The sequence below is a fragment of the Corvus kubaryi genome, unplaced genomic scaffold (genome assembly GCF_017639235.1).
Source record: "Corvus kubaryi isolate FWS band 111438036 unplaced genomic scaffold, C.kubaryi_AGA036_p1.0 37256, whole genome shotgun sequence".
Taxonomy (NCBI): domain Eukaryota; kingdom Metazoa; phylum Chordata; class Aves; order Passeriformes; family Corvidae; genus Corvus; species Corvus kubaryi.
This window is the reverse complement of record NW_024581076.1, coordinates 4872037-4887323: the sequence shown is the minus strand read 5'-3', so window position 1 is coordinate 4887323 and position 15287 is coordinate 4872037. Positions and strand designations below refer to the sequence as shown.

The following is a 15287-nucleotide window of genomic DNA, read 5'->3' as shown; positions in this document are numbered from 1 at the left end:
TCCAAAGTGAGACATTTATACAACTTTAAAGTATGAATGTCAAGAAAACTCTCACACAACCCCTTCAGAGCTTTGCCATTCGTAAGTAGAGCATCACCATTTACCAAAGCTCCATAAGCCCTTCCAAGTTCTGGCATTGCCTATAGGTCCGGCATAGCATCTTGGTTATGCTGGGAACCTTGGTGTTCCTGCCCCAAGCCTGCTCCAGATGTCAAAAGGCATCACTAAATCCCTAGGACAAACCTGACAAGCATCCTGGCAAACCCTGGAAGTACTCTAGGTGTTAGAAAACAGAAGATGCATTTCAATTGAAATACCCATTTTCTTACTGTTTAAATCACTTATAAATATAAAACAGGTTTTCAAATGTTTTAAAGAAAAGTCTTGTGCAAGTAAAAGAGCTTTTTTCTGTATGAAGAAGCTCCTGCTACAACCTAAAGAACCTTTGTGTTCTATGTCCTAATCAAAAAACAAATCTTCAGAAATTTCGTTGCATGTGTAAGCAACACTGGACATCACTGTAGTCTTGTATTTGAAAATATGCATCTTCCTAAGAGCATTAAGCTTCACACTATGCCAGTTTGGACCACAACATGAGATACTCACTCCAGCACAGAATACACCAACATTATTTTGTATTTGTCAGAAACTAGGTTGCACGTTATAAAATTAAAATTGTGGAAGAAACTAAGTACTGGAGAGCTGGTACTCCAGCTAAGTACTCCACACCTTTGTTTCATGATTCATCCAAAGGATGTCATTAAGAGTGCACAGTTTCATAGTCCCATATAGCAAAATAGCAAAGGAGTGCTAGACAAGTGTTTCAGTAATCTCACCTATGTCTGGATCTAAATAATAGCAAGATAAAATAATAACCACAAATAGAGAACACAAACACAAAATAGTCCATGTTTTATTGCAGTAAAGAAATTATACCCAATCTTAGAAGAAACAGGATTTATATATAGTGTCTGGCCATAAAAAACTGCATGTACAGCTCAAGAAAATAACGTATTACAAAAGGTGACTTTTTGAAAAAAACAAAACACTTTTAAAATGTTGTCTCTCTTGAAAATTCAGAATTTATTTTCATGCTTATGTTTTCTACAAAGAATGAAGTAATCCAAACTAACCCTATTCTGGAGGATAATGAAGCACGTATTAGAACATTCAAACACCTGCAGAATCAGGCAGCAGTTAAGGCTGACAGTCTCAATTGCTGTTTTAGATGTGGTTGTATCAATTCTGCCAAGAACTACTTATCTGCTTTGTAGAATGTTGCACTCTTGTAAAGCTCCGACAAAAGGCAGTCTATGCTGACTTGCATAACCATCTGTCCAACTTTTTTGCAAATCATCGCCTTATTGCAGTGTCTTGGGTAAAGACGGCTGTTTAAGTTGAGCTGTTTCCTGGATGTTTCCAAGAGCATATGTCTAACAACCATATATACACTACTTCTGTTGCTACATCTCTGATTTCTTGTCTAAGCTAAGCATACTTGATTAACACCAGCGGACTTCATCCCATAAGATAGTAACAATCTACATCTTGTGTAAGTTTACAGACTCTGTAAAAGGCTGAGTGAACTCACATGATCCCTTTTTCAAAGTTACAGATTTTCATATTAGATGGCACCTGCCTCTTGTCACACAGGTGCAAACTGTCTTAAGCACAGTTTTACCCCCTGAAGTTCCTAATCCATTTAAGCATTTTTGATCTAAGACACAAAATGTTTTGAACAAGTCCAAACTAAAACATATCTACTCACTTCTGACAGTCTTTTTACTGAAAACCAAACTTTTAAAATTTATTCTTTGGTCAGAGACTGTTAATAAATACTTTTTCGAAATGCTGTGTTGATATGTCACCTAGGACAGCAGATCTGATCTAAGACCTAAATCTGAGAATTTGAGAAACAGGGGGGCTCGTCAATCCTGTTCCATAGGGAAAAAGTCTACTCAGCTGCAGCCACTGCTGGGAAAGGCTCATGTGGAAGTATCTAGAAAACAAAACAGATGAAGGAATGGGGCCTGGAGAAGGAAATAAAGGCCCTGAGGCTTCTGGATGTAACTGGAATATTTCTTGCAGACAGAATGACGATGGGAGACAGCAAAGGTCAGCTCACCTGCCCTGGACTGGGCTGACCACTTGACTTGGTGAGGAAAGCTGGAGCTGTTCTAAAATGGCAGAGGGACTCTCTGGCCATTAGGACTGTGTTCCATGGAAATGCAAGTAAGTCAGTGTTATAGCCATGTGTGGATAAAGGGCTCAATTATCTTTTTATCAGCAAAAGGTGTGATGGTGAATTAAAAAATAAATTAGTCTTAGAACTGTGAAATTACATTAGTCTATTTGTACACACTAGCAGCACTTATTTCAGTATGTGCCTCCACAACACAGATACCCCGAAAAACTTTCTTCTGACTTGAAGAAGGATCATTCACATTCATAAGGAGTCAGAACGTCCTGCTGGCCTTTTAGCAGCATGCTTTTAGCTGAAAATTCCATAACCAATCCAGCTGCTCTTTCCCACTGAGGTAAAAGCAAGTGTAACATTCTGTCCATTTGCACTGACATGAAACAACCTGACTCAAGGGGCTCTTCACAAGGCATTACCATCACCTAACCTTACTGCTATGAAGATTAAAAAGGAGATTAATCTTATTTTTCAAATAGTTCAGTATAAATTAAAAAGCGTGGAAAAAATCACAGAGTGAGAAACTGCAGTCTTTTAGACAATTCTGTATGAACCACTCTAAAGTATGATTTTATTTCATGGAAAACTAACCAAAATAAACTCTTACAGGTCTTTCTAATTAGACATAGTCTTGAAAACTATCATATTCCTAGCAAGAAAACCAAGCGCCATTTTATAATTTAACAAAACTGGCTTGTCCTCTACTTACATGCAAGCACAATATTAGAAATAATTTCATAAATACTTTTAAAACTCTTTCCAATGAAAGAAAAATTTCTGGTTTGAGACACTGCTTCCATGCAAAAATAAGTAATCTCTAATATGAAATCAATTCTCTCATCCCCCAAAATCTAGATCGGAAATTTCTTTATTCAGCTCACCCCATATTTGTAGCTCAGTTCATCGTCCTAGCAAAAAAGTTGGTAACTTCAAATTGACTGGCAAAGCTGCAATTAATGGGTCCAGTGACTGATTGGCATGTACTGGACCTCTGTGAATTGCAAATTATTTATTTCAAGTTGAATTTCATTTTTATAAAAGACAATCTTGAATACATAACTTAGAATTTGTATATAAAATACTCTGTATTTCTTTTAACTTCAGATTTGAAGTTACCGAACATCTAATTTAACCCCTGTGGAGTCTGGAGGGAAAAGTCATTGCTTCACTGATTTGTAGTTTTGGAGAGAGGAAAAAAAAGGAAAATGCCAAAAATTACAATTAGCATGCAGGATGAGAGAGTCATGGAAATGGAAACAAAAATATTAATCAGCACTGGAAGTAGGAGAGTTTAACAGCATGTTTGAATTCAGAATTATCTACAGCAGACTCCAAAAGCTTGTATAATAATTGTAAAACTCATCCTCTCTCTCAAACTTTTCTTCATCTTTGTAATAAGGCATGGATTCAGTGGTTACTCTACAAGTAGATTCTCCTCTACATGGTGTTCACCAGACTACAGGGTGCAGCCTAGTTGTACACAACCTCAAATTCAATGAAGATCTATATTTAACAGTAGGACAGAAATTAACTCTTTTTGTGAAAAATCATTCTGTTCAGTATGTTTTCTTAAATTTAGATGGACCACATTGTGTCTATGATTTCTCAAAAGAAGAGTGAGAGGTAATGGCACAAAACAGGATTTGTTTTGAAAAAGAAGACAAAATATTCTAGATGTGCACTCAAGATCTACAGATCTCTGTAAACCTTCCTTCACTGTCAGAACAGTAAAATATTCTGTCATCAGATGTTACAAGACTATTTGGAAAAAGAGTAAATAGCTTTCTTTTTTTCTTCGGGTTTCCCTCCATGACTGATGCAAATCCAAGCCTAGGAAAATTTAACTGCTGCTTGGCTTGTATCTGTTGCTGAGGGAAAAAATACAAAAAAGAACTGTTAAAAGAAGAATACTAAGTTGCAGGAAGCTTTAATTAACAAAGATAAGAAGTGAAAAGACTATAAATATTTGTAAGTTAATTCCCTGTCTCAAACTATTTTTGCACAGATGTAGCTCCCAGACTGCTAAGACTCAGACCTTTTCAGCCTGGCATTACACAAACACCAAGTGTTGCACAAACACTCACACCACACACTAACAGCACAAGAATTTGTACCAATTTTCCTGGATTTATTTGTCCATCTGAGAACAAATGAATAATTTATAAATAGAAAAAGCAGCATCATAATTCAAGCTTCAGCATAAATAAGTATGGAAACACATTTTTATATACTAAACACTTGCTGACTAATAAACATTATTGTACAACTGCTTTCTGTTCCTAGCATGGATAATTACTGAAGTGTAAGAACCACAGGCAAGTAGATGCAACAAGGCATGTTGGTTTAGGCTTTTCGTTCAGAATTCTTTCAGTGTCTTCTTTTTAATTCTGATGAAGCATCAATTTTGAAAATGTGAAAATCAGGTTGTCAGCTCAAATAAGGAAAAATATGCTTCATTTACATACGTGCACTTATTCCCATACTTCAAATTAAGCAGAAGAACAGCGTAAGAACTTTGACAAGTTTCTTTTTCTTATACACAGTCTTAGCTTGAATGTGAACTCTGTTTCACTGGACTCTCCTGCTTTGAACAAAAATTGTCCCAATATGCAGAATCCTCAGGTGCGACTGGAATACCAGATGCAACTAAATCTTCAAAAGTCAATACTGTAAATTGTGGTTGGTTAGGCTCCATGGACTGTACCTAAAGAAAACACGTATTAGCATAACATGAATCGATAAATATCAATTTTCTTCCTGTAAAATTCTCTGTCCTGTTTAAACTGCGTATTTCTTACTGAAGAAGAAAGAAAACATTCTACATTTGAGACTGATGTCAATTCCCCTACTTTAGGCTATGCAGTAACTATTAGAAGCATGTAACAGGCCACACAGAAAAACAGAGTTTTTCCTTGAAACACAGTTCACAAAACTGATGGAACAAGGGCTATACAATGCTCCAAGTGGGACAGAATGAGTGTTTAAGTCCAGCAAAAAAGAAAAAACCACCATCAAATGAACTGTACTTCATTCTCCAGCAGATACGATTATTTGAGACAATTGTGTGAGAACAGAGGTGTGCCTATTCGTACTCTTTTCAATACCAGTAGTCACTGAGGTTTTGCATGCTTCTCTCAGACTTCAAATGCTACTTAAAAACTAGTGGTCACAATCAACCAGCAATTCCCCATGTTAAATCCACACTAAATGCAGACTGAGATATTAAGAAATGACAGTGTCATGGTCTCCATGTTAGTTTCATCACTCCATGAAAAAAATCACATTTCAAAGAAAAAAAAGATTTGGTTTGTTTTTAGGGTGGTTTTTTTTTTGTTTTTTTTTTGAGGACACTACTGTGCAGCCTGCTGTATGCCATCTCCAAATGTAATTGTTTCCAGACAGGAGGGCATATAGTACAGCTTGCATGAATTAAACATAAATATAGCTGATTCTTCTAGATGCGCATTTGCTTGAGTGACATATTCTTAGTGTTTAGTATTTCATAAAATTCAGTAGGGCTCCTCTGCAGTGGTGTTCCTTGGAACATCAGACAAACTGAGTCATTTTCGATGAGCCTGTCTTTATGGCAATACAACCCTCTGGTGTATCAGCCACTCCTCCCAGTTCGTTGTCACCAGCAAACCTGCTGAGGGTGCACTGCACCATCATCCAGTTCATTAATGAAGATGTTACACAGGACTGGACCCAGTATTGATCCCTGGGGTACATCACCAGTAACTGGCCTCCAACCAGACTCTGTACCACTATCACCACACCCTGGGCCCAAATGTTCTAGTTTCCAATACACCTCACTGTCTGCTTACCCACCACTCAGCATTTTTCTAGGAGGATCTTACGAGAGACACTGCCAAATTTAGAAGGTACTAAAATATAGGTAGACAGTTACCCACTGCTCTAACCTCATCTACCAGGTGAGTCATTTCATTGCAGAAGTTTACCAAGTTGGTCAAGCATGACTTTCTCTTGGCAAAGCTATGTTGACTAGTCCTGATGATTTCTTTGTCCTTGCTGTGCTTGGAAATGATTTTCAGAATCAGCTGTTCTGCCACCTTTCCAGCAACCAAGGTGAAGCTGTGAGGCCTGTAATTCCCTGGGTCCTCCTTATTGACGATAAGGTGACATTTGTTTTCTTCCGGTCTTTGGGCACTTCGCCCAGTCCCCGTGATCAACCAAAGATTATTGAGAGAAGCCTTGCGCTGCCACCTGTATGCCATAAATATTCATCAACTTACACCCATCCAGTTTGCTTAAGCATTCCCTGACCTAATCCTCTTCCTTCAAGGGCGCATCGTCCTTGCTCCTTTCCTCTTTCATCCCTGCAACCTGGGATTGCTGACAGTCAGTCTTGCTAACAAAGACTGACGCAAAGGTGGCATTCAGCATCTCAGCTTCTTTCAACATTTGTCTTGTTGAGCAAAACCCTTCCCTTTGCCTTCTTTGCACTTACTGAAGTGCTTCTTGCTGCCTCAGAGATTAGTTGTCCATCTGATCACAGATTAAATTCTATTTGGGCTTTAGCTTTTCTAACTTCATCCCTGGATGCTCAGATAATATTTCTGTATTCTTCTCATGTTACCCATTCTTGCTCCCACCCTCTGTACGCTTCCCTTTCTCTGTCCAAGTTTGGCTAGGAGCTCCCTGTTCATCCATGTAGACCCTCTGGCTTTTTTGCCTGACTTCATATGTAGTGAGATGGAACTCTTTTGAGAGTGGAGGAGGTGATCCTTGAATGTTAAGCAGCTTTCTGAGGCTCAACTTTCCTGTGAGGCCATATCCCACAGGACCCCTCTTTGTCCTTTGAGGAGGAGAAAGTCTGCTCTCCTCATGTTAAGGGTTGTGAGCCGTTCTTGCTGCCCCAGCATCCTGAACTCCACCATCTCGTGCTCTCGGAGCCCTGCAGCCACACACAGATCTGACTCATCATGTTTATTCCTCATCCTGAGTGCAATGGTGTACAGGCACTTCAGAGGCACTCCAGTGTGTTGAGGTCCAGGAAAAGATTTGGGGAATTTATTCATAATTGTGCCTTGTAGACCCTACATCCAAATAATGGAGGTGACTCAATCCAAGGTAAATTTTGAGGATTTTGTTATCCCTTCCTGTCACATCAATGAAGGTAGGTCAGTAAATAGGGAAAAAACAAAAATGTCTATTCTCCAGTATTTGAGCAGTAAGCTACTTCTAGGAATAAATACAGAGACAACAAAATAGTTTATGCTGCTTGTAGCAACACAGAAAAACTCTTTGTTGTCAATACAGACTGAAAGCAAAAGAGACTGAGCTGTCTCTCACTTTATGTCCTTACACAATGACATGGTGCTGAGACATTCCTGTTCATTGGACATTTTGGAGATGAGGTAAAGCTGCAGGAATGGTGCCTAGAGCCATGAAAGTGACATCACAGACACATACCAAATAAGCCTCTGAGCTAACAGATGTAGCTTGAACTTCAGCACGTGCTTGTCTGAAGGAAGTGTGTCCTGACTGAATTCACCACAACTCTTGTGAAATTTAGCAAGTGATAGACAGAACATACTTTATATCCTACACAGGATTTATAAAGAATTTTAAACTCAGCCATCTTTTATTGAGACTTGCCTCAGACAAATGTCTAGATCTAGGTTAAGAGCACAGATAAATGTTCTGTTTCTTCAAGCATATAGCAGTCACTAGCATTTTGATAAGGCTCTTGACACTAGAGATTTTTAATTACAGTAAATTGACAAAACAATCGGTCTTTCCTGGGAATTGCAGGTACATGCTATCATTTTGTGAAGAAAGCTGAAAATAGATGTTCTGCAAGCAGGCCATAATGAATTACTCCTGTGATTGCAGAGAGGGAACAGACACAAACACTGACATCCTGAAACAACTGGGTAACATTTACACACATGTTAAGCTACAATGAACAACTTTTTCTTTCAACATATCCAGCAATAAATAGAATCCTTCTTATGGTTCTTTTACTAAGAGAGAAGGCAACATTCATTTCCTCCATGTTCCTGTTAGAAGGCAGCCTAAAAAGGCACGGTGCAATAGTACATAAATTTTCACTTAATTTCCTTACTGGGGAGTCTCAGAATGCTCTCTTGTCCTGCTTAAAATGACCTTTCTTCATTGAATTGAGATAATGAAATTTAGGTAATCATAAATTTAGTCAGTGGACAAGTAAGCCTTTGAGACTCCTCTTGATTCCAAGACTTTTCATCATAACCTTTGATATCACAGAAAGAATAGTCATGATAAGTTTAAGGTATGTGACCATGATGGTGAAGGTCAATACTTAAAAATCCTGGATTTCTGCCGAATACTTAGGTAATTGTCCTTTGAAATAACGTCCACCTTCTTTTCACCTCAGACTTACAGTTATCAGTATTCCTGTCAGAAGGATAATATGCAACCCCACCAGGAACTTAAGTATGTCCTGTCAAACAGAATGCATGTAATTTCTTAAAAAATATTTGTCCGCTGATTTATCACAGTAAATCCTCAAAGGCAGTTTAATACCTCTTTTCTCAGTCTAACCAATACTAGTTAAAAGGCCTGCTTCCCTTTTTTATCCATGAACATAGACTTTGTTACCATGATAGACAAGTGTGCATTATCACTTTCCTGCTTTTATCCATTCCTATAACTAATTTTTTTTTTCTAGTTCCTGGTAAAATCTTTGTATCTAAATTACAGAAGACAACTAACCCATTTTCTCGTGAGCAACTAGAACACCAGAGAAAGATCCGGCAATTTGTCACACTCTCCTTTGCTGACTGTCTGGCTGTTTTGGCTACAACTTGCCAGTCTGCCTCTCCCTTAAATTTGACTTCTATTGCTATTTTCATGACTGAGGTCTTTTTTAAATTACACAGAAAATCCTGAAAAGCTTTTAAGTAGCTTTGCTCTTTCTCTCAATAGAGACACCACATGGAACGAAGACTAACACTGCTGTTCTTCCCATCTGTTGGTTGTTGCTGCTTGTCTCAGGGGTTATCTTGTCGTAATGGTATTTGAGCGATGGATCTGCTCTGGGATACATACACTGACAGTCCCCCACTAAAATCAGCTTGGTGAGGTGTCATACAAGTTTAGCAGTCCAGATTGGTTCACTGTTTCCATTTCCCTCTGTGAAAACCATCTTTCCCACATGAGTACTAGCAGGCTGTGACAAAAATCACTTAATCTTCTCTTGAATGAACACACTGAATACATGCATTACAGACTTGACATTATCTGCTGCGGTCCTCTGAAACTATTTCTCCCTCCCAGATTTTTCCTGAAATAGGCATAAGAGAACTAGGGGAAACAGTTCAGTAATACTGCTTGGTTCTGTTTAATACTGTGCCTAAGGTAAGTCTTCTTCTTGGCCCTATACATGAGATAACACACTTTCAGCTACAGCATAAGTTTACATTCAAGTGATCACCAAGACATGAAACTATTTCACAATTTCTTACATCAGAATTATTCTGTACAAATCCCTCCTGTTTCCCAAGCGCCACTGCAACATGATGATGGTCATCCAAGCGGGTTTCCTAGTAAAGATGAAAAACGGCAATGTAAATGCATTTTCTTTACTCTGTTTTTGGAGTACAGACTATATAAATACTTAGAATATGGTTCATAACAATAGCAGAGCATAATTTAAAATACTTTAAAATAATGACATTCAAAAAGCAATAGTACTTTTTAGGAGTTTTGTTGGAGAGCTCAATGATGCAGATACATTAAAATGTTCACAGGGCTGAGGACTGGTTAATATGGGTTACCATCACCTTATCCATTTGTAGATATTTACATTCAAGTTTGTCACCCGAGCTTTCCTTTACCAGTCCCTTTTAAGTCCCAAACTACATCTTAGCTATCCTTTTCCAGTGAGATGAACTGTGAACTTCTGGAAGGTATTCTGAAAAACAGCATCAGTGTAAACTTAAACCAATGACTCTCTCTCCCTTCTTGGCTTCACACAGCATGTGAGACCCCAACTTTAAACTCCTGACACAGCAGTCTGAGAACTGTGATGTGTAAATATGAATCAATATTTTTAGACTTATAACTATATATTTAGTAATATAGTTTTTACCTATTTATTAGGGTTTTTTTTGAAAGTGTTTTCTTCTAGAAAGGCTAAGAATTCATCCTAAACAATTTCAGGAAAAAGAACCCCAAAGACTTTTATATACTGTTTCAGAACAATGCTTATTCTATAGCCAAGCCATAATTTCATTGACTTTAAAAAATATATATATAAAGGGAGGAAATACATTTTTCCCTGCTTCTTTATCCCAAAGTTTTCACTTAATTTATGCACACTTTTTAAAGTAGAAATCAAGAATACCAAGAATGTTACCTAGGAAAGTGATCAATTTCAATATTGCCATTAATCTGAAAATCAGAAAATCATTGGGATATTATCCTTGGATGTAAGACTGAATCTCCAATTTTGGCTTCCTTGGGAAATATTCTAATGGCAGTATATCATAATATAAAGAAAGCACCATGATCTCCTCCTATTTCCCCTGACAGGTTGTTGGTTCCCTGGTTTTTTCTCCCCTTTTAATCTACACAAAATGATGTCTTTTAGAACAATGGTGTCAGTCCACATCAGGCGTCTCTATAGTCCATCTAATATATAGACTTTTCAAAGACTTCAGTTGCTAGGATACCATTTCAGTGATTCCCAAACAGCCCTGTATATACATAAAAAAACCAAAAAATTGCCAAGCTGTTCAGCTGAGATCTACTCAGCCCAGCTCAGCCAAGGCAGCAGCTGCTCCATTCATGTGTAGCACCAGTTCAACTGTAAAACTGGGGGACTTTTCTGGCAAACGTGGGTGCCTTGGTGGAGAGGTGCTGGTGAGGAAATAGAACTGTGCTTTTACTTTGATCTCTTCAGCATCAAAACTGTGCCTATTTGACAGCTTTAGCAGTCAGAATTTTATAACCCTCACCTACTTCAAAAAAACCCTATCAAGCTCATGTTGTCATACCTTTCTGCAAAGTGCTAGTAAGAAAATGAATATTTCAATTCTGTCTAGATTAAGAAAAATATTTAATATAAGAAACACTAACAAACCTACAGCATAAGCAATACTTTACATGACTGCAAGAGCTATAAATGTATTTCCTATGAAGTATTTTACTGGGTTTTCCTCTCCTTTACTAGAGTACAAAACTGAAAATTAGTCAAGCATAAAGAATGCTACCTCAGAGATAAACACTTGTACTCAGTGTGCACATTCCTGTAACTTCCTCAAAAATAAGAAAGACTATGAATATTAGATGCTTGATCAGGTGTTGCTAAACCATTTCTATAGTTCTGGGGTGGAGTGTTTTGTGTTTTTCTAGATGGAAAAATTACTACATCCCAATTTTAATTACTTCATTTTCCACCCTTCTTTCCTTTTTTTTTGCATTTTCCAAGAGGTCAAAGACATATCAGAACAGAGAGCACAGTACAGCACATTCAGCAGTGGCTTACACCTGTAATCAGAAGTCTGCAAACAGCTTTAAGCACAGAATTTTCTTTTTGTGAAGTCAACTTATATTACTACTTGTTTGTGCAACTAAAAACATATTATAGGTAGTATTTTACTTACTGTTAGCAAAATATTTTTTCAGTTCAAAGCTGCATTTAACAGGCAGTGACTGTTTAAATAGACCTTCCCTGCAGAGACCCTGCCCAATGAACGAAAAAGGTTCCATTTCATTTATTTCATGTATCCTCTGTGATCACAAAAGATTTTTCAGCATCTTACAATAAAACATAACAAACTATGCCCTTCACCTATCTTTGCTGTTTCAGAGCAATGTAAATCCAAATGAAATACAGAAAGGAACATCTTTCCTGGCCTTTACTAGTGGCCAGCAAAACTTTATGCTATGGAATTAATGAAACATAGTGAAACTATAAAAAACAGTGGATCAACTTGCTTCCCTGGAGATATTGCTATACCAGCTTATAAAATTAATATTTTAAATGGCAATAGATGATTAAACAAAAAGAGGACAATCATACAGAATTCCTTCAAGGTAAAGAGTTTGTTTTGTTAAGATTCCTCTCTAAAAACCAGAAAACATGGAATGGACCAAAATTTGTTTTTACCTGCACAGAACGAAAGCCTTACTAGAGCACACAGAGATTTACAATGAATGATTGCATTTCAAAGACTCAGCAGAATGATGTGTCTGGAATTCAAATCATTACGAATTCACTCAACAACAGACGGCTTATGAGGAAACTGTACCTTCCCAGCCAGCAGAATTGATTGATGAGTGAATCCAGTTGGATTAGCTAGTCTTAGAAATATGTTTCTATTCTTATTTATTCCTAGCAATGCAACAGGATTAACTTCTCTTACTGAAGGTGAAAGATGCCAACTACAGTTGCACACCAGCAATTACTAAATATGTTTCAAACTGACCCACCTAATCTCTCTTTGAAATTCATGTTCTGGAAGTAATCTACTTGCATATAAACATATCAAGCAAATATTTGTTGTGAAAAAATGCAAAAAATTATTTGTGCAACAGTAGTCCTGCTAGGTGATTCTTAATCCCAGACTGAAGTTTAGGATAAATCATATCCTTCCTTTATAAAATAGTTGTATCCAAAATTGAGGTAGACACCAAAACAGAAATATCATATGTCTCATTTAAGATTCTTCTTTAATACTGATTGCAGTAAGTGCTATCCAGTTATTCTTCCTGATCAGCTGTACACAACTGGGACCAATAAAAAAGGGTCATGAATACATTTAACATTTTGCAAATCGGTAACTAGGAATTTTTTTCCATAGAGTCACAGAACAGCTTACATTGGAAGGGACCTCAAAAATCATCTCATTCCAACTCCCTTGCCTTGGACATGGACATGTTCCACTAGACCACCTAGCTCAAGGCTCCATCCAATCTGGCCCTCCAAGGATGGGCCATCCACAAGTTCTCTGGGAAACCTGTTCCTGTGCCAATATATGTTCCAGTGCCAATATATTTTTCCATATAAAAGATCTACTACAAATCTATCTTATAAACTTATGTTGATCTCTTTAAGTGACAGAACTTGTCATAACTGTCTTCAATCAACTTCTTTTTTTTTAACTAAAATTAACTACTACTTCACTCTCGTCGTAGTTGAACATAGTAGGCAGCTCATACCACACAGCCTGCTCACTGGCAGGGCACTATGAGACACTGGAGTCCTTGAGTTTGTTTCAGTGTGTTATCAGCACTATTCTCATCCTAAATTCAAAACACAGCACTGTGACAGCTACTAAGAAGAAAATTAACTGTACTGGAGATGAAACTAGGACAATTACCCAAGTTTATTTTCTTCAAAGGAAATAAATGGAGCATATAGAATTACCCATAATGATCATCATCATCAAGACTCCATCCTAAATCAACACCCTGACAAAATGCTGTTATCACTCTTCACTGGGCTAGCTGTCTTTTAGTTATTACTAAACAAAGCCACCTTTTTAAAATGAGGAAAGTGTGCACTATCTATATGAATAAAGCATATTCAACACATATAGCAGACATATCTTAAAATTAAATTGATGCTTTTAAACGAAGCCTTCTTTTCCTCCAACTCCTGAAACAGCTGAAGGGAATCTGTGTAGCAATCTCTAGAGTACTGTATGAAAACAAGACCCTAAAGCTAAATCCTTCCATCAAGATCAAACAAGAAGAGGCTGCTTCTGAGCAACTTCCTTCCATTCAAGCCAGAAAACAGGGGGAGTGAAGGAGGGCAAAGATGCTCCAAGCAAAACTGAACCCTTGGTGAAAGGACAACAAACAGCCAACTACATAACAAAGTAGTTAATTCAGTATTTACAATCAAATAAGAGAAATGTTTTTGCACTGTTCACAGAAAATTCTGTCACCAGTTAGATTTGGCTTTGCTCTGACTGTGAACAGTTACAAGGGGTCTGAATAATGTCAACTTTGATTTGTTCTGACTCATTAGTATTCCTCTTGACCTTTTCGTCATGACAAGTATTAGGTGGATCTTTCACTGGGTTTTATGAATTTAAAGTTGTCTTTTTCATATTACAAGATACTTTCTGAAGGCGATTTCAGAATATTTTGTGTAATTTAAATGGATAAAATCTCCTTTAATTCTCCCTTCTAGTTTTATTAAATTAGGTTTTCTTTAAAACTGAAATGAGACAAAATATGTGATAATTGAATTTTACACAGTCTTGCTCTCTTTGATCATCTCCTTTCACTAAGATATAGGCAGTTCTGAAAAGTAAAAGTGAAGTCATTATATTTTTTTCTTTGATAGAAAAAGCTCCCTCAAGCAAACTTAGCACAACAGGGAACCTAAGAGAAAGACTATCAGTAACATGCAGTCTTACAGGTGACTTAATGTCTGCTCTTGGGTGACTCTTTCAGATCTCTCAAAATCAGTGTTTTCAACTAAAAAGTTATTTTAAAAATCTGATGAAACAAAAAAAGATTTTTTTAAGTAAGAAAACAAACGCAAAATTAAAAGAAACTTGGGAAGAGATAGAAAAGTAAAGCGATGCTTAATTTTAGACTCTCCAGAGATCGGTAACTGAAAAACATTTTATTTTATTTTAATGAATGTTAATATTTAAATGAAATTATATGCCAATTGAACTTGTATTTAAAGGAAACTTGATATTAAGTTCTTTCTTTGAAATACTAGAATCTGCCCCATTATAATGCTGCACTCCTAGGAAGCAGGAGGGCAAGCGTGCAAGTGGAGACATTCCTCAGACAAGAATTGCATGAACCTTCTGGCAGCAATTACCAAGTAATAAGGAAAATTCAAAGAATTAGAAAGCATTTAAGTATTACAAGGAGCTATCTACATCATCATCTTCAGGCTGTTTCTGTCAATCAACCACAGGCACGTCAAAGACCAAAACTGGGAGTTCCAGAATTCATTTAAGAGAGGCAGATGTTCCCTTGGCCATGGTACACTGCAGTTATACAGAAAGCATTCTGGTACGAGATGTGCCACAGGCTTTCCCAATAACTTCTTTTGCCAGTGTAACTCCAACTAGTGAATTTCATGACATACTGATATTGCCATACTATACAG

At 37.2% G+C, this 15287-nt stretch overlaps 1 protein-coding gene across 2 annotated transcripts in view; it reads right to left on the bottom strand.

Annotated features, from left to right (window-relative positions):
* Positions 1-897: 897 nt before the first annotated feature.
* AASDHPPT (aminoadipate-semialdehyde dehydrogenase-phosphopantetheinyl transferase) overlaps positions 898-15287 on the bottom strand; it is a 31332-nt gene continuing 16942 nt past the window's right edge. For both annotated transcript variants that reach the window (XM_042023825.1, XM_042023823.1), the window contains exons 5-6: positions 9667-9744; positions 898-4901 (exon numbers count right to left, since the gene is read on the bottom strand). In XM_042023825.1, coding sequence (XP_041879759.1) covers positions 4743-4901; positions 9667-9744 — 237 coding nt within the window. In that variant the 3' untranslated portion in view covers positions 898-4742. The remainder of the gene's footprint in view (positions 4902-9666; positions 9745-15287) is intronic.